At 44.8% G+C, this 19,731-nt stretch overlaps 1 protein-coding gene across 3 annotated transcripts in view; it reads right to left on the bottom strand.

Moving 5' to 3' along the window:
• LOC138661914 (fibronectin type-III domain-containing protein 3A-like) overlaps positions 1-19,731 on the bottom strand; it is a 102,535-nt gene that overhangs the window by 33,758 nt on the left and 49,046 nt on the right. For all 3 annotated transcript variants that reach the window (XM_069746892.1, XM_069746891.1, XM_069746894.1), the window contains exon 2: positions 12,012-12,149. In XM_069746892.1, coding sequence (XP_069602993.1) covers positions 12,012-12,122 — 111 coding nt within the window. In that variant the 5' untranslated portion in view covers positions 12,123-12,149. The remainder of the gene's footprint in view (positions 1-12,011; positions 12,150-19,731) is intronic.

Raw genomic sequence — 19,731 nt, 5'->3', positions numbered from 1 at the left:
ACACCGTGTGATAGCCCCACAGTGAATTCCTCCACATGCTTTGTATGATGACCCTACTGTACCCCCCAGCAAAATAAGTTGACCCCAACACAGTATGATGCCTCAACTGTGATCCCCCCCACAGCCCTTTACACAGTATAATGGGCCCTACATAGTCCTCTATACAGTACAATTGACCCCACAATCGTTCACAGAATAGTGGGCTCCACATTGTCCTACACACAGAATAATGGACCCCACATTCTCCTACATACAGAATAATGCGCTCTACATAGTCCACTATACAGTACAATGGACTCCACATAGTCCTTCACATAGAATCACAGGCTCCACATTGTCTTCCATACAGAGTTATGGACCCCACCAGGTACGGACTGGGGTTGAAATTCAGTCCTGGCATTTGGAATCACACAGGCCCATGTTGTCCCTGTCCCAATGAACCTGATACGATATATTACGAATATTACCCTGGATAGAGGAAAGGAAGATTTACAAGACCAATATGTCTAATGATACCCGTGGCCTGCTGGGGTAAGTGATAGAGTTAGCAACTTTGTTCTCCATCACAACTCTTAACAGTATGGGTATCTTGAGAACACGGATTCTGTTAACAACGTAGCAGACAAGGCAGCCCATGACCAGACAGGCTCTTCTGGCATTTGCCAGAAGGCCAGTACAGCCCTGGACCCCACAGTCTTCCGTATAGTATAATGCCCCCCACATCCAGAATGTCAATACAGCTGAAAGTGTGATGCTGAGTGGGGATGGGAAGTTGGTACCGGCATCGCGGGCCAAATATATTCACCCTATGTGCCAGATTTGACCCACAGGCCAGAGTTTGACAATGTGGTCTTTTTCTAATCTTATAGATATCCATGACGACTCCTCCATTTATGCAGGTTTCTACATAAAGCTCAGGATAAAACATATCCATGTCTTAGCTAGACAGTGTAGAAGTCAGCAAAAAGGAGACAGTCTGAACTTTCAAAGTTAAAAAAATAAAAATCAATAAAAGTCAGATGCCTGCCCCAAAGATTCTGCAGTTTATCCAGCTCCAACTTCACAGAATAGTCCTGCAATGTGTCGCCGTAGCGTAGCAGCTAACGAAATCAGGTACAGAAGGAAGAATTGGTGACGGTTCTTCGTGTAACACTTGTATAGTGCCAAGAAAACATCTGAATTATGTGAAGTAATTTAAAAGATCAAAGAAGTGACCTAGTACGGAGTGATGCATAACCTCCAGCACCGGTATCATGGTCTGCTAGTTTTAATAAAAGAATGTAAACACGGAGGTCACCAGACAGCCCAACGGCCCGGTACCCCAAAGTATCCAGCGGTGGCTGTGCCAGGAGATCTGCTGCTGCTCTTTTCAAGTTTACAGGCACATACAGCATAGACTACTATAATTTATATTAGAGCAAAAGACAATCACGGTCATCAAAACTGGTGCAATGAAGCCACATCTAGTTCTACTGGCCTCCAAGAGGGAGACAATGACCGAAGAAAGAAAAGAGCGAAGGGCGAGGACTCTTGTGTTCAGCTGTTAAATGTGTTGTCCAGTGAAAATTATAGTATCACTTATCCACAAGACGGGTGATATCTTGTTGATCACTGGTGGTTCCGACCACAGGGACCGGCACCGATCTGCAGAATGGGGCACTTTTATCCCCGTTAGAACATGCGCAGTGCCGCTCATGCCATCTCCAATCCGTTCATTCATTCCCTGCGGGGTTATTTTTTTCCATCAGCCGCATAGAAAATAAATTTAATTGGGAATATGACCTGCCTGTCCATTTTGTAATGGGGCTAAAAATTCCTCTTTTGCAGATAAGTGCAGGTCCTTACTGCTGAGAGCCCCACCGATCAGTAAGTTATTAACCATCTCAAGGATAGGTGATAACTTTTAAACGCCTTTAAGTCGTCATTAGAAACAAGGTTAATCTAGACCAGTGTTCCCCAAGTTCGCTCCTCAAGAGCAACCAACAGGTCATGTTATCAGGATTTCCTTAGCATTGCCCAGGTGAGAAGTCCATCATCTAGACAGGCAACAATTCCATCACCTGGGCAATACTAAGGAAATCCTGAAAACATAACCTGTTGGTGGCTCCTGAGGACTGGAGTTGGGGAACACTGATCTAGACCTTCCATCTGTCAGGGGAACACCAACAGTTTTTAATTAAAATAAAAAAGACAAAAAAATCTTTTTGCAGAGTTTTCGGAGCAGAAATTATGGTAAGCAGACATCTCAAAATTTTGGAGGAGTCTTGAGACCTAGAGGATTTTTGAGAGTTTTCGCTCCATAAAATCCTCAGTGTGCACATAGCCTTAGAGAAGTTGTGTAATATCACATAAGGAAGAGCCGATCAGAAGTCGGAAATGATTAGATGGAATTACACATCATGTGATGACAAGACATTGACCACCAGCTCCTTCAGAACAAAAGCCCAAATGTATCATGATGGCGCGCCTGAAAATCATCCCGCCATGAGTAAGAGGTGGTACAGTGACTCAAAGGAACATGAATTTGAGGGGTTCTCACATGACTCAATGATATCCTGAAACCTCCCCGATGCTTGAATAAAGGGGATCCTGCCCCAGTGAAGTCTACGGAGTAGTGCCTGCACAGGGATACCTGGAAGGGTCACTGTGCAAGGAAACCCTGTGCATGCTACAGTCTTTCTAGATTGCAGAGGAAAAGAGGTCAGACCTCGAGCAACTTGATAAGGGTTGTCTAATCACAGATATTTATGCCATAAATTTCTAATAGACGCAAGTCCTTCCTCTGATATGTAATCGGCTGAGCATGCAAGTTTGTTTCAGTAATAAAAGTGGAATAATTGGTGGACATACATCTTAGACACCTCAATAACACTTTAATCGGTCACCTTAAAGGGAACTTTTCATCATGAAAATGCCATCCAATCTGCAGGCCCCATGTTATAGAGCAGGGAGGGAAGAGCAGATTGATATATAGGTGTGTGAGAAAAGATTCAGTATAACCCGAGTTTTCCTCATTTAATCCTCTGCTCTTTTTGAGATATTTGGTCCAGTGGGCGGTCCTAGCAGTGATGACAGCCCTTCTTGTATAGGTGTACATAGAGAAAACACCGCCCACTGGACTGAAATTCCCAGAAAGAGCAGCAGATTAAATTATGAAAACACAGATTATACTGAATCTTTTCTCATAAAACTATATATTAATCTACTCAACGCCTCCTGCTCTATAACATGAGGCCTACAGACTGGACAGTTCCTTCGTGGTGACAAGTCCCCTTTAAGCCCGTCAAGACTTCTTCCCATGGGAACAAAGGCCATTGTGCAAACCGGTTGCTCCCATAAACTTGTATCCCTGTCGAACACTATCTCTGTATGAACGGCTTCTGCAGTAAAGGATCAGCAGAAGAGAAAAAAGCTGAAATGTACATTTTAATATTTTAGGTACTTTACAAGAAAAAAACAGGAAACTGCATGAGCAATTATATCCAAGGAGCAGTAGAATCAATCTAAAAATATAAAAGAAAACAAGCAGGTTATTGCAGGAAAGTTTCCCTATCTGTTCCCAGAGGTCATGGGCAATTTGCAAGACCGACATCAGGAAATATGCAAAGTGCACGTGCCCAATTAATCTAACTCCACAGGAACCGAGGGGGCGGGCCATGAACCAGAAAATAAGGCCACGCCCAAAACATAATGATTATACTCCGCCCCCTAGGGCACTATAGTAGGCTCCTGTAAAGTAGAATGTGCCAGCAGTAAAATAAAGTAATTACAAAAAGTAACGTACACGAGTGCGCCAAATTTATTGTGTGTTTTACAGGTGCTTGAATTGTGTCTAACCAACGAGGATTCTATAGCTGGAAGTCTGACTAACCGCAGGCACCCCGGGCAATCATTTAACGGGGGCAGCAGCAATGTGTTAAGTCTGAAGGCTAGTGCTGTACGTTTTTCGAGGCAGCGATGCCAAGTATTGCCCCAAGGCAGCTAAGGCTACTTTCACACAATGCGTCGTTTTGCAGAAAAAACGCATCCTGCAAAAGTGCTTGCAGGATGCGTTTTTTCCCCATAGACTTGTATTGACGACGCATTGCGACGGATTCCCACACGTCGCATCCATCGTGCGACGGATGCGTCGTGCTTTGGCGGACCGTCGGGGAAAAAATGCTAAATGTAATGTTTTTTGCTCCTGACGGACCGCTTTTTCCGACCGCGCATGCGCGGCCGGAACTCCGCCCCCACATCCCCGCACCTCACAATGGGGCAGCGGATGCGCCGGAGAAATGCATCCGCTGCCTCCGTTGTGCAGTGCGTTTAACGCTAGCGTCGGAATCTCTGCCCGACGCATTGCGACAGGGAGATTCCGACGCTAGTGTGAAAGTAGCCTAAGACAACCATGATGCATGCAAGAAAGTGAAGGCACGAGCCGAATGGTAAGGGGGTGTGAAAAGTTTGAACCCCATAAATGAATTAGTGGTCTATACTAAGAAAATGTCCTAAATTTAAGAAATGGGATACACTCTTCACGGCTGCATTTAGACATTGGTGAAGTATGGACTATGATGCACGGATTGAACATGGGTCTCCCAACACTAATTCACCAACCTCATTGTCACACACAAAACTTTTGAGACCCTAGATCAGATCGTACATCGTGGTCCATGCATGGACATCTGAAGGTTGCCACCAATGTATCGGCTTGCCCAAAGTGTTCCTCTAAGAACCAGCTCATGCTTTACTCTCCGCCAGAAGCTCAGCGCACACAGATGTAAGTTTTGAGCCGCGGATGGTTGATACCCGGAGGATAGAGCTTGAACTTTCAAAGTAAATAAGTGCATCTACCAGATGGGAGGAAGCACAGCTAGCTGCACCTGCAGATCATTACAGTGGGCCTAGCCAGACGGTCAGGGGGCAGGAGGCCTCAAGACCCATGGAGAACGACTCAAAAGGTCCAAATTCTGGGATAACACCAGCCCTTCACGCCTGCACGCCTGTGCTCTCCAATACAAGGTGAGATAAGTCCTGGCATCCTGGAGGCCTCACCATGCAGAAAAGATGGACGACTCATCCTTTCCATAAAAACAAAACAACAAAAAAAAAGACATATTTCTAGTTTCTAGCAGCTGCTGGCTTCTGAGTGCGGCCCGTCTGTCACAGGCGGGTATTTCAGAGAAATGCTAAACAATTAGAAGCTTATTTCAGCCGTACTTCTTGCGCAACTGGAGGCTTTAAAAACAAGAAAACATCTGTTTCACAGTTGCAGAGAAGCAATTTGTCCATTCGACCTGCCAATGCGAGTTTATTCATTTCAGACTCGTTCGTACAATCAACAGTTTTTTACTCCAAAAAAAAAAAAAAAAAAAAAAATTTTGATAGAAAAAAAAAAAAAGAAATCGAGAGTCGGAGGCGAGCTATAAATTTCAATAATGTTACTGCTAGATTTATGGCATTGTTCCTGGCTGCCGCTTCCCACATGTAATTAGTGGTGTGAAGTCATGGAAAATAACGAGGGAGCCAATGAGAGCGGCGAGTCCTCAGACATCATTCCCTATTAGTGCGAAAGGGAATAGCGTCTTAAAGTGGTACTGCGAATAATGCTAAGGGGGGGGGGGGGGGGGCTAATCAAATGCTTCATTGGTGCGATAATTTACCTGGCATCTGTCAACCTACTGAGGACAAAATAACATCACCATCAAGTCGTATATAGTCTGTCAGCACAAAATGACTGCTCAAACCAAGCACAGTGCACCTTCCCATTTACTTGTTTTCCATCTGTCTGGCTTCCGTAAAGCCAAAGCTGGACATCAAGGAACAGGTGGGTGTCACAGATGGAAAACAAATATGTGGGTAGGTAGACTAAACTGCTCGGCCACAGCGAGGGTGCTCCCAGCGCTTGTGCTTGGTTTGAACAGTCATATCAATAGTAACCTGTAAACCGGAATCCCAGAAATGGCTACTTAATGATAAATAATAATCATTTTTATTTATATAGCGCCAACATATTCCGCAGCACTTTACAATTAAGCGGGGAAATGTACAGACAATAAATTCAGTACAAGTTAAGACAATTTAAACAGTGACATTAGGGGTGAGGTCCCTGCTCGCAAGCTTACAATCTACAAGGAAATGGGGGGACACAATAGGTGAGAAATGATCGTTATTTCAGGTCTGGCAATTATAATAAATAGGGATTTTCATATAAAGCTGCATGATCCGGTCATCAGCCCGTGTGTTTAAGTGCAATAGTCAAGTATCAAGTGCAGTTATCGTGTGCATGGAGGGTGTGGGGACAGATGAATAGTACGGTGCAGATTCAGAATAATATTTGGAAGGAGGGAACAGGGCAAAGTTAGTTTACTGAGTAGTTGATGTGGTAGGCTTGTTTGAAGAGATGGGTTTTCAAAGCGCGCTTGAACAGGTCAGTGATAGGTATCAGTCTGATCGTCTGGGGAAGTGCATTCCAGAGAGCTGGCGCAGCACGAGAGAAGTCTTGGAGACGGAGGTGCGAGGTTCGCATTACAGGGGATGTTAGTCTTAGGTCATTTGTAGAAAGGAGGGCACGTGTAGGGCGATAGACAGAGATGAGAGAGGAGATATAAGGCGGTGCAGAACTGTGGAGAGCTTTATGGGTGAGAGAGATGAGTTTATACCCTGTAGCGAATGGGTAGCCAGTGTAATGACTGGCACAAGATGGAGGCATCGGTGAAGCGGCTGGACAGAAATATGACTCTGGCTGCCGCATTCAAGATGGATTGGAGAGGAGAAAGTTTGGTAACAGGGAGACTGATCAGAAGAGAGTTGCAGTTGTCCAGACGAGAATGAATAAGACCGACAGTAAGAGTCTTAGCAGTTTCAAAGGTGAGAAAAGGTCGGATTCTGGAGATGTTTTAAAGATGCAGGTGACAAGAGCGAGTGAGTGATCGGATATGGGGAGTAAAGGAAAGTTCGGTGTCGAATGTGACCCCCAAGAAAGCGGGCATGCTGTTTGGGAGTTATGGTAGAACCCTCCAGGGTAATTTCGATGTTGGGTAGAGTGAGGTTAGTAGAAGAGAGAAACACGTAGTTCAGTTTTGGAGAGATTTAGTTTCAGATAGAGGGTGGACATGATGTTAGAGACAGCAGACAGACAATCCTTGGTATTTTGAATTAGGGTAGGGGTGATGTCGGGGGAAGAAGTGTATAATTGGGTGTCGTCAGCATAGAGATGATACTGGAACCCAAATCTGCTGATTGTTTGTCCAATAGGGGCAGTGTATAGAGAGAAGAGGAGGGGGCCTAGGACGGAGCCCTGCGGAACCCCGATAGTAAGGGGACGAGGAGAGGAAGAGGAGCCGGCAAAAGATACAGTGAAGGGGCGGTCAGAGAGGTAGGAGGAGAACCAGGATAGGGCTGTGTCCTTGAGGCCTATGGAGTGGAGCATAGTGAGAAGGAGCTGGTGATCCACAGTGTCAAATGCGGCAGAGAGATCCGGGAGAATGAGCAGAGAGCAATGACCTTTGGATTTAGCTGTTATTAGATCATTAGAGACTTTAGTGAGGGCAGTTTCAGTGGAGTGTAAAGAGCGGAAACCAGATTGTAAGGGGTCGAAAAGAGCATTATCCGAGAGATAGCAGATTAGACGGGAATGGACCAAGCGTTCCAGGAGTTTAGAGATGAAGAAAAGGTTAGAGACAGGTCTGTAGTTAGCCGTGCAGTTCTGGTCCATGGATGGCTTTGTATACTTGTATAGAGCTGCACGATTAAGATGCTGGTCAGTCTGACTCGCCTCTGGAGGTGTCTTACGCCAGTATCTTCACCCTCCACAGGGAACACAGAGAAGGAGGTAAAAACACCCAACACACCAATGGTGCCATCTTCTACTACAAAGTGCAAAACAGCACAACAACAAAAAAAAAAACACCGCGCTCTGTTCTGGTTTAATGGCTTCTGCCTGAATCCCTGGAAAAAAAAAAAAAGAAATGGATTCCGACGTGCCCCTGACCAGCCATTCACTCCATATTGGGCCTCTGTCTTTTCATAGGAGGGCAAGAAATTACGAATATAAAGCATAAAAAGAACGAATGTCTCACAAGGGGCATTTCAGAATACCCATTTTTCAGGGATTTAGTTGCAAAAGCATCGGAAGGAAAGCCATCAAACCACTGCTGAACGCAGCAAGTACTTTGTCTATAAAGAGTAGTACATTTTAATTTCCACCTGCATCCCCCAGAATCAGAACCCACAGACACAGATTCAACATACAGTAAACTATATGTTTAAAATAAAAAATTTTTCTATTGAGCCATCTTCTTCCTGGTTTTATGACCAAAACTAATAATCCAGAACTATTAGACTATGTTCACACGTTGCATTTTTTTTCTGCAGGCAAAACCTGCTCTCTTGGCAGTAAAAAAAGCTGGTTACAAAAATCAGGCACATTTTGTCTCTTGTGCATGCAGATAAAGTTTAGTGAATTAAAAAAAAAACCATGCTGCAACTTCACGAGGTTTTTGCACCAAAAATGCAGCAAAACCTGATACCTTTTTTTTTTTTTTTTGCAAAAAAAAAAATAAAAAAAAAAACCAAAAACACAGAAGTGACATGCTGCAGTTTGCAAAAACGCAGCAGTGTCCAAATTCAGTCAGGGGAAAAAAAAATGTGCGTGCATAAGTTTTTTTTAAAATCTCATACCTTTTGCTGGTACTGTAATACACAGAGTAAAGTTTGCATAAAAAACGCAGCAAAAACACAACGTGTGAAGATAGCCTAGTCTGAGTGCACAGGAAATTTTGCTGCATTTTTTCAGTGCAGATTTGTCACAAAACCTACAGGGTTTCCTGATGCCAGCAAAGAGAATTAGAATCCCAAGTTATCACAGTGCTGATGTGCGACTTGTTCCACTTCTCATTTTGGCTTACAAATATTGAAGTAAAAAACTGACAAAATGCTCAATGTAGGAAAGTGGCCAAAAAACTAAACATGCTGCAGATTTAACTCTGCAAAGAAAAAGTAAGCAATGTGTGCATGAGACTTCAGGAATCTCATTCACTTTGCTGGTACTACGAAATCCTTCAGGTTTTGTGACAAATCGGAGTAGAAAAAAATGTGACAAAACCACAACGTGAGCACAGAACCCTTAGGCCATGTGCTCATGTTGAGTATTTGGCAAATTTTTTACCTCAGTATTTGTAATCCAAAACCACCAGGAGTGGAACAGTCAGCATAAAAGTATAATAGGAACTCGCTACCACTTCTGCATTGTTCACCCACTCCTAGTTTTGGCTTACAAATACTGATGTAAAATACTGACCAAATACTGCTAGTGTGAACGTGGCCGAAGAGTCAGGTCTATGCAAGTCTCGTGTACACCACTTCATAGAACCATCATGGTATCAACGCCTATCACATGTTACTTTGGCAGGTCAAAATTGTTGATAAGGACAAGTCAGGGTAGGGCTAATGTCTGATGATCCCCTGGAGCACCAACAGATCCATTATCATCAAATGGAAAGTACATGGTACCACAACAAACCTGCCACGAGAGGGCCACCCACCAAATCGCTCAGCCCAGGCAAGGAGGGCATTAATCAGAGTGGCACAGAGAACAAAAGCAACCCTGAAGGAGCTGCAGAGTTCCCAAACAGAGATTGGAGTATCTGTACATACGGCCACAATAAAGGCCCCGTCACACATAGCGACGCTTGAGCGATTCCGACAACGATACGACCTGTCAGGGATCGCTCAAGCGTCGCTATGTGATCGCTGGTGAGATGTCAAACAGTGAGATCTCACCAACGACGCAGCAGCGATGCGGCGAACTGTAGCGACCTGTAGCGACCTGTACAACGATCCTATTTCATGACGATTCAATGGGACGTCCTGTCAGCGAGGTCGTTGGTAAGGTGTCAAACACAGCGATGTGTGCTACCCAGCGGGACCTCAACGATCAAAAAATGGCCCAGGCCATTCCGACACGACCAGCGATCTCACAGCAGGGGCCTGATCGCTGCTACGTGTCACACATAGCGAGATCGCTACTGAGATCGCTGTTGCGTCACAAAACTTGTGACTCAGCAGCGATCTCGCTAGCGATCTCGCTGTGTGTGACGGGGGCTTAAGCCATACACTCCACAGAAGTGGCCTTCATGGAAGAGTGGACAGAAAAAGCCTTTACTTACACACAAATTGTAATGCTTGTTTTGTGTTTGTCAAAAGTCATGTGGGAGACTCCTCAAATGTATGGAGAAAGGTGCTGTGGCCAGATGAGAGCAAAATTTTACTTTTTGGCCAACAAGGTAAACACTATGTCTGTCACCAAACCAACAGAGCTCATCGCCCCAAGAACACCATCCCTACAGTGAAACATGTTGATGGCAGCATCATGCTGTGGGGATGTTTTCGGCAGCAGGGTGAGGGAAAAATAGTCCAAATTGAGGGAAAGATGGATTGTGCGGAATACAAGGATATTCTTGAGCAACACCTGTTTCAGTCTGTCAGTGATTTGAGACTGGGACGGAGGTTCACCTTCCAACAAAACAATGACCCAAGGCAGACTGCTAAAGCAACACTCGAGTGGTTTAAGGGGAAAAGTGTAAATGTTTTGGCGTGGCCTATTCAAAGACCAGACCTTAATCCAATTAAGAATCTGTAGTCAGACTTAATGATTGCTGTTCACAAGAGGAAACCAACTAACTTGAAGGAGCACTTTTGCTTGAGGATTGTACAAAATCCCACTGGCAAGATGTGGAAAGCTTATAGAGACTTATCCACAGTGACTTGCAGCCGTAATTGCTGCAAAAGGAGGCAGTACAAAGTACTGACTTTTGGGGGGGGGGGGTGGGAGACAGTTATGCACACTGAAGTTTTCAGGGTTTTTCTATATTGTTGTTTGCATCACAATAAAAAGGAAACAAAATGTTCACAGTTGTAATGGCATGTTCCTTACGTGAAGTGATGCAAACCCTCAAGAAAACAGTGAAATTCTAGGTTGTGAGGTAGCAAAATACGGTGAGATGCCAAGGGGGTGAGTAGTTTGGCAAGATGGCACAGACTAGACCGGTCGAACTGCACAGACTAGACCGGTCGAACTGCACAGACTAGACCGGCCGAACGGCACAGACTAGACCGGCCGAACGGCACAGACTAGACCGGCCGAACGGCACAGACTAGACCGGCCGAACGGCACAGACCGGGCGAACGGCACAGACCGGGCGAACGGCACAGACCGGGCAAATAGATTCCACTCCCCAGGTGTCTTAGATGAGCAGGTGGTCACGTGATATATGTGCATGCACATGACAGGACCTGACATGTGAACAGTTTCTCGCTCTCATACACTCAGAGGATTTCTAAGAATAATGCTGCACTTGTGAAACCTGCGGACGGTTGGGCGTCAACGATTATGAGAAAAATAGAATGTCACTGACTAGTGAAGTGGAAGGAAGCGATACCACTTCACAAGCCGTGGCAGACCTCAGCTGGAGCTGTACAATGCGTTCCCACTGGACTGTCGGTATAATAATACATGTAATAAAGTGGGAGAATTTAATTCATTTTCTCAACCAATAAAATGCAGGTCATTAGATCCACGTGAGCATCTCCTCCTACAAACACCATCATATCCCTCCATTCTGACTCAAATTGGTGAATTGTTGGAAGGCCGATTAGCTGCCCATACCAAATAGATTAAAGGGGGTCTTCCAAGGATACTCCAATGAGTATCACTCTCCCCATAGTGGCCTGTATTCTTGTGACAAAAATTCTAAATCCGTTTGCTATTTTGATAATGGAGCCAATCATTAGAACAGCCTGTGACGTCTCTGGTGCTGGGCTGTGAGGGTCTCACTTGATGCCATGATCTCAGGTGGGGACTCCAACCTCTGACTAGTACATTATCGTATGAAATATGCCCAAAGGAAGCACAAAACATCTGCAAAATTATTCAGAACCTCAGGTATCTCCAACCCCAACCTTCGCACTAAACACAAACTAAAAGGTCAAATTGCAGAAAGGTAATAAACCGAATAAAACAAGTTCACCTGTTGCGTGCTGTCACCATTCACCATGTGAGGTACAAGCGAAACTTCATTCATTAAGGGCGTAGCTTCCAACGGAGGAGGCTGGTCGGCCATCATGGCTGAAATGATCATTCATCGACAGATGTTCACATCCACCACCTGGACATAAAAAAAATATAATATAATGGTTTAATAACAATTTCCCATGTTTACAAATGACCATCTATCTATAAGATTAAGTGGTAACTAATTGATCTGTGGGGGGTCCGACCACTGTCTGATTGGAGCTGCATTTCCTTTACAAGTTCCAACTTTCAGCTCCTATATGGGTACATTCCTAGATCGAACCCCCAATGCACGGTCTGGCCACGGGCCTCCCAACCTGAGTGTGACAGCTCGGGCCAGCAAAAATGCGGCCGTCCGTGCATTGTGGTGCCATCTTGGACTGTTTTGACTGGATGTCTCAATGTGCCTTTGGGCAACAGAAATACAGAAGTCTGAACGCCAATGTGAACCCAATCTTAGCTAGAGATGAGAGATTTGACAAGTTCTAATAAACCCGTGGTCCGGTCACTCATTTTTAGATTCCCTGCAGTGATGATGTACTAATCAATCATCAGCGATTGACTGCAGTGGTCATGTCACCACTGGAACAGTGGGTAATATACCAGGCGAGTAGAAGGTTTTGCTTATTTATTTTACCACTTCTCCTGATTCAAAGGAAAAAAATATATATAAATATATCTATCTATCAGACATACGTATACACATATACATAACATACACAAGAGAATTATCCAATGATTCACGGGTTAAAGGCACTGCGTATTCCCATGAATAAAAAGATAAAGAGATGACAGGATGCAGGAAATTTGTCATGCCATATTACAATTATCTGGTATCTTTTTTTTCCACACGGATATAACAAAAGGACTACTGTGCTCCACAGCGAGATTTATGACACTCGTTCAGCAATCTCCGATTCAGGGGACCACTGCGGATGACGCGAGCTGACACTTATTGACCCATATATACCGCTGGTCAATAAATGAAAATGCACTGGTTTCCGTGGGTGATTGAGACAAGCTTTTATACCGTCAGATTGCCACCATTTTCCAGAAGTTGGAGCTTTGTTTCGGATGTAACTCCAGACAGAGAAATTATGCGTCATCTCAAAAGTGCAGTGAAAAACAAACTCTGGAAAGTGAATAAATAGGTTAAAAGTAAAGATCACAAATGGCATCACACTGAGGATAAGTCACCGTAAACTGGAAAATTCCTGCAATACAGAGGCACGGGGTGGCGGCCATACTGTACAATGAATCTTCGAGACCAAAATGACTGATCTGTGATTAAATGGTGTGTGCCAACTTCCTATATATTGCACAGGATCACGTCATAGTCCATGCCAGCATTGCCTCACACAGGCACATCACTGCCTCGGGCTGCAAGAAGATATTGAGGGTTGTTTAAAGGGACCACCCCCCATTGATTAGGATCTCCAGGACATGGTAAATAGGCCAACACATCTGCCCACATTATGTAGCACCTATAACCCTTTGAGGTCTGTGCAAATTTATTATTTTTTACCTCCTATTTCTCCAAGAGCCATAAATAATTTTACGGTATACACAGTACTGGTTAAATAGTTTGTACTCGTCTGTTCCTGCAATTGTTTTGCTCATTCTTATTGGAATGTGCACATTGTAGATTCAGACTGAAGGCAGCAAAAAACACGAAGGAAGACATATAGAAACAGGGAGTAAAGAAACAAGTGCGAGACAAACCAGAATATGTTTAATAATCATCAGAGTATGCCCTCTTAATCGGAATTAAAGAAGTTATCCGTTACCAGGACATCCCCTGGTCATATCCCTCGCTTGGCCAAGCTAATATAATAAAGTCTATACTCCCCTCCGGTGTCGTTCCCGCAGTGTCGGCACTCGCTCTCCCCGTGGCTCCCGTGCCGTGTTGTGGCACACGGTGCCCGGTGGCCAATCAGAATTGGCGTCACCGCCTTCGGACAAACTGAACATGAAAGTCAGGACTGCAGTTGACCTCTGACTTCCCCTTCATGTTCAATTTGTCCGAAGGCAGGGCTGGCGGGGCCAGTGATGACAGCGCTGATTGGGCACCGGGGTCATACAAACACATGAGAGCCCTGGGGAGAGCGAGTGTTGACAGCGGCGAGTATAAGCTTTTTCATTTTATCGTGGCCCGTCGTCGGGTATGAGAAGGGGTCCTAGTAGTGGACAACCCCTTTAAAGTGGACCTGTCACCAGGTGAAAAGTGTATGGGTTTAGCTCTTAAGGTACCTTCACACTGAACGATATCGCTAGCGATCCATGACGTTGCAGCGTCCTGGATAGTGATATCGTTCAGTTTGACACGCAGCAGCGATCAGGATCCTGCTGTGATGTCGTTGGTCGCTGCAGAAAGTCCAGAACTTTATTTCGTCGCTGGACTCCCTGCAGACATCGCTGGATCGGCGTGTGTGACGCCGATTCAGCGATGTCTTCACTGGTAACCAGGGTAAACATTGGGTTACTAAGCGCAGGGCCGCGCTTAGTAACCCGATGTTTACCCTGGTTACCATCGTAAAAGTAAAAAAAAAAAAAAAAAACACTACATACTTACCTTCCGCTGTCTGTCCTCGGCGCTGTGCTTCTCTGCACTGTGAGCGTCGGCCAGCCGGAAAGCAGAGCGGTGACGTCACCGCTCTGCTTTCCGGCCGCTGTGCTCACAGTCAGTGCAGAGAAGCTGAGCGCCGGGGACAGACAGCGGAAGGTAAGTATGTAGTGTTTGTTTTTTTTACTTTTACGATGGTAACCAGGGTAAACATCGGGTTACTAAGCGCGGCCCTGCGCTTAGTAACCCGATGTTTACCCTGGTTACCGGCATCGTTGGTCGCTGGAGAGCTGTCTGTGTGACAGCTCTCCAGCGACCAAACAGCGACGCTGCAGCGATTGGCATCGTTGTCGGTATCGCTGCAGCGTCGCTCAGTGTGAAGGTACCTTTACTCTATTCCCGCTGCTCCGCTGAGTATCCTGCTTTTCGTTTTTCTATGGTCTTTTTAATTCAGTGCTAATTTTTACGGTCATTTTTTAAGGGAGCGTGTCTTAGGCTGCTTTGCATCATTACTCTGTGAACCGCGCCCCTTTGGAAAATGAGAATAAAAAAATCACCACTAAATAAAAAGGCCCATATCTCTGGAACCATATGGTGGATTTTAGGAGAAAAAAAAAGAACACTCTGGGGAGCAGCGGGAATAAATTAAAAGCAAAAACTATCCAGTTTACCATGGTGACAAATACTCTTTAAAAGGGACATAGCATCTCAACAAATGTACTACCCTACTAGTCAGACAGTGAAAGGTTGCTCAACTTGCCTGATGTGTATTGTGGTGCCCTAACTCCTCCCTGATGGCGGATAATGGGGAAAATGTATTACGGAGGCAGATAATCTGCTGCCAGAGAGGGTATGAACACAGTATGGACTTTGCTCCTCTGAAAAATACATAGCAAGCGTGCCGAGGATTAATTGGGACAAGTCGTAATATGGATGGGTTTGGATGACATTACTCTGCGGCATCAGTGACGCCTGGACCTAACAATCTGAACAATTTTGGCGGCTCCAAATGCAAAAATGTACATTGCCGCCTTCTTGACACATTACTATGAACAATTTACTTTGTCACTGAACACGAAAAAAAAAAAAAGGTAGTGTAGAAGGCGAGTTTGACATTGTGCGCAGGACAATCTAGTTTCTAGATCTCAGGTAGACATCGTATCTGGGGAGGCTGAACTCTGGCAGACACAAAGCAACGAGGAACTGGGAAAATCCCTTCTTTGTTAGGACCGGAGGAAAAAAGGTTCATATATTCAAATGATTTATTCTAAAATAAGCCTTTGTGAAAAACGAGACAAGCCACAAAGCATCTGCTGTTCCAGCACCTAACCCGGTGGTTTACACAAGCCCAAAACGTTCTGTCATGGGTTTTTCAGGTCGCAGACATCTGGAGAACTCACCTTAATCGATGCCCGACACTTAGCGGAGAAAATGGGGACATCGAAAGTAATTGATAAAAGGAAATTTTATACTTTCTCACACTGATAGTGAATGAAGAGTCGAGGGCTTGCCCTTCAACAAATTATTAGTATTTTGTGTTGGGTTGGTCGCTCCTACTACCCAAGTACCATTGCAGCACAGTTATGGTGTGGGCACCGGAGTTCTGTCCAGGGCTGTGGAGTCGGAGCCCATTGTGGTGGAGTCGGAGGTTTGGCTTACTGACTCCACAGACCTGGCAGGGCTGTGGATTCGGAGTCGTGGAGTCGGAGCCCATTTTGGTGGTCGGAGTCAGAGTTGGAGTCAGAGGTTTGGTTCACCGACTCCACAGCCCTGGTTCTGTCAACCCAATCACTTGGATATGCCGGCTGTATAATATAGAAAACACCCTAGTGCTCAAATAAATAGGATGCCAGCTGCTTAACCCCTTAGATACTTCAGTTAAAAGTAACCGAGGAACCCAAGAGGTTTTACAAAGTGTTAAAGATACTCCCACAGAACACCCAAAGATTTTTCATAGCAACTCAAAGAAAAAAAAACCAGAAAGCCATGATTTAGAGCAAGCAATTTTTTACTCAGTACCACCAAGGACTGGTAAAGGTTGATAAAGAGAAAAAGATTTCTAAAGAACCCACAAAAAAAATACAGAATTTCCAAAACTGGGTACATGTGTCGAGTCCCATTTATCAGAACGGCACACAAAAGCACAAGACCCTCCAATGCACTTTTCCTCTTTTTGCAGGTCTTACACTGAAGCCATTCATATCACAGAGATTTTTCTGGTAATGCAAAAGACGCTCAGTTTCATCAGTGTTTTGGTTCTGATTATATCTGTGACTAGATGGTGGCCCGATTCTAACGCATCGGGTATTCTAGAATATGCATGTCCACGTAGTATATTGCCCAGCCACATAGTATATTGCCCAGTCACATAGTATATTGGCCAGCCACGTAGTATATTGCCCAGCGACGTAGTATATTGCCCAGCCACGTAGTATATTGCCCAGTGACGTAGTATATTGCCCAATGACGTAGTATATTGCGCAGCCACGTAGTATATTGCCCAGTGACGTAGTATACAGCACAGAGCCACGTAGTATATTGCCTAGTGACGTAGTATATTGCGCAGCCACGTAGTATACTGCCCAGTGACGTAGTATACAGCACAGAGCCACATAGTATATTGCCCAGTGACGTTGTATATTGCCCAGTGACGTAGTATACAGCACAGAGCCACATAGTATATTGCCCAGCCACGCAGTATATTGCCCAGTGACGTAGTATACAGCACAGAGCCACGCAGTATATTGCACAGCGACGTAGTATACAGCACAGAGCCACGTAGTATATTGGCCAGACATGTAGTATATTGCCCAGTCACGTAGTATACAGCACAGAGCCACGTAGTATATTGGCCAGTCACGTAGTATATTGCACAGCCACGTAGTATATTGCCCAGCCAGGTTTGTCACAGTTTAAAAAATAAACATATACTCACCTTTCTGAGGGCCCCTTGTAGTCCACGGCAGCTTCCGGTCCCAGGGTTGGTATGAGCGCAGGGCCTGTGATGATGTCGCGAACACATGACCGTGACGTCATGGCAGGTCCTTCTCCCATACCATCTTTGCCACCGGAACCTGCAACGGAAGATGGCGGCCGGCACGAGCGACTACAGAGGGTGAGTATAGAAGGGTTTTTTTTTATTATTATTTTTAACATTACATTTTTTACTATTAATGCCGCATAGGCAGCGTCAATAGTAAAAAGTTGGGGACACACAGGGTTAATAGCGGCGGTAACGGAGTGCGTTACCTGAGGCATAACGCGGTCCGTTACCGCCGGCATTAACCCTGTGTTAGCGGTGACCGGAGGGGAGTATGCGGGCGACAGGCACTGACTGCGGGGAGTAAGGAGCGGCCATTTTCTTCCGGACTGTGCCCGTCGCTGATTGGTCGTGGCAGCCATGACAGGCAGCTGGCGAGACCAATCAGCGAATGAATAACCGTGACAGACAGAAGGACAGACGGAAGTGACCCTTAGACAATTATATAGTAGATTTTCACGGACTCAAAGACTTGTAGGATAATGTTGTTCTGTGACTCTGATAAAATATAAATCAATGTCCAGATGTTATGGGCAAAAAAATCAGGAATACAACAACTTTTTTTTTTTTTTACTAAAAGCTATATTTTTAGGTTTTTTTTTTATCTTGCAGTTTATCCTATCCGTGACAGCTTTCCCCTTTCCCCAATTAGAAATATTGCATTAGAAACGTAGAAAGAAAGAAAAAAAAAAGTTTATATACGGAGTGATGGACATGTGTTTTTGGAAACAAACTAGGAATAGTAGGAAACAGAAGAAAAAAAATTGTCGCTTAAAACTTGTTCTCCCCCTGGAAAAGAAAAAAATGAGGGGCTGTTCCTCTATGGCTTCCTCCACTGCCTCCGAGTCTGCGCTTCAACAAAGAAACCAATTAAATCGAACTGTGAATAATGAACATTTCTCACTAATTAAACGCTCCACAACTTGTATATTTAACAGTCTGTTCTTAATTTGAAGATGGGTAACGGCAATTACCCTTTTGCCAGGAATTGCTTTGAGAAAAAAAAAACGGTAGGAATAGAGTTTACAGATTTTATCACCATATTAGAAGATTCTGATTCAATCACAGAGGGAAACCGAACGAATGACGACTGAGCTGGGCACCAAGCAATGCTTTTGTCAGTGGGCCGTAAATTTATCTTCAAAATCTTCACATACCGTACTTACAGAGCCACATCTTCAGATTGAGGCCATCTTAAAGGGGATGTCAGCCTGGAATTAACTCATTAAAGTCCTTTAAAGGAATGGCTAGGTCACATCTTGCATGGCACTTCCTAAACTAAATACACAGCACAGCGGTTGTTCAGCAATCAAAAAAGCAAAGATGGTAATAAAACATCTCTGCCTGCCCTATGGGGAGTCTGGCTGTGTCTGACAGGCTGTGTCTGACAGCAGACTCCCCGCTCTTTCAAGATCTCATGCAAGCAGCGTCCTCTGCACTAGAACATCAGTGCAGAGTAATGTGGACCGCCAAGATGTTTACAAGGCCTGGAAAAAAAAAAGTGGAACCTCCAGAACTCCTGGATGAATCGGTGACGCCCGCCTCAACCATCCCCCACCTGTTCTCCCTCCATGCTTCAGTCCCTACCTCCTCAAGCACTAGGAGCACTACAAAGTCTCCGTAATCACACATTTCTGGGAGGTTTGCTGGATAAAAGGGGCTAGGGTGGCCTGGCTAACAGCAAAAATTACAACAGTCACAAATCAAACACCTGACAGCTACAGTGAAAGTTGGAAAGCATGCTCTATAGCAGTGTTCCCCAACTCCGGTCCTCAAGAGCCACCAACAGGTCATGTTTTCAGGATTTCCTTAGTATTGCACAGGTGATGGAATTATTGCCTGTGCAGGTGATGCAATTAACACCTGTGCAATACCAAGGAAATACTAAAAACATGACCTGTTGGTGGCTCTTGAGGACCGGACTTGGGGAACACTGCTCTATAGCCTGTAACCATGGGAACACTTTGGCTGGCATTGGAGCTGCAAACTAATACAGTACTGATGTCCTACACACGTTTGGGCTGAAATCATACATGATTTAATTTTTTAAGCCAAAGCCAAAAGTGGTTACCA

Source organism: Ranitomeya imitator, chromosome 2, assembly GCF_032444005.1.
Source record: "Ranitomeya imitator isolate aRanImi1 chromosome 2, aRanImi1.pri, whole genome shotgun sequence".
In the NCBI taxonomy this organism is placed as follows: domain Eukaryota; kingdom Metazoa; phylum Chordata; class Amphibia; order Anura; family Dendrobatidae; genus Ranitomeya; species Ranitomeya imitator.
The sequence above is the reverse complement of the archived record's forward strand: the minus strand, read 5'-3'. Positions and strand labels throughout refer to the sequence as shown.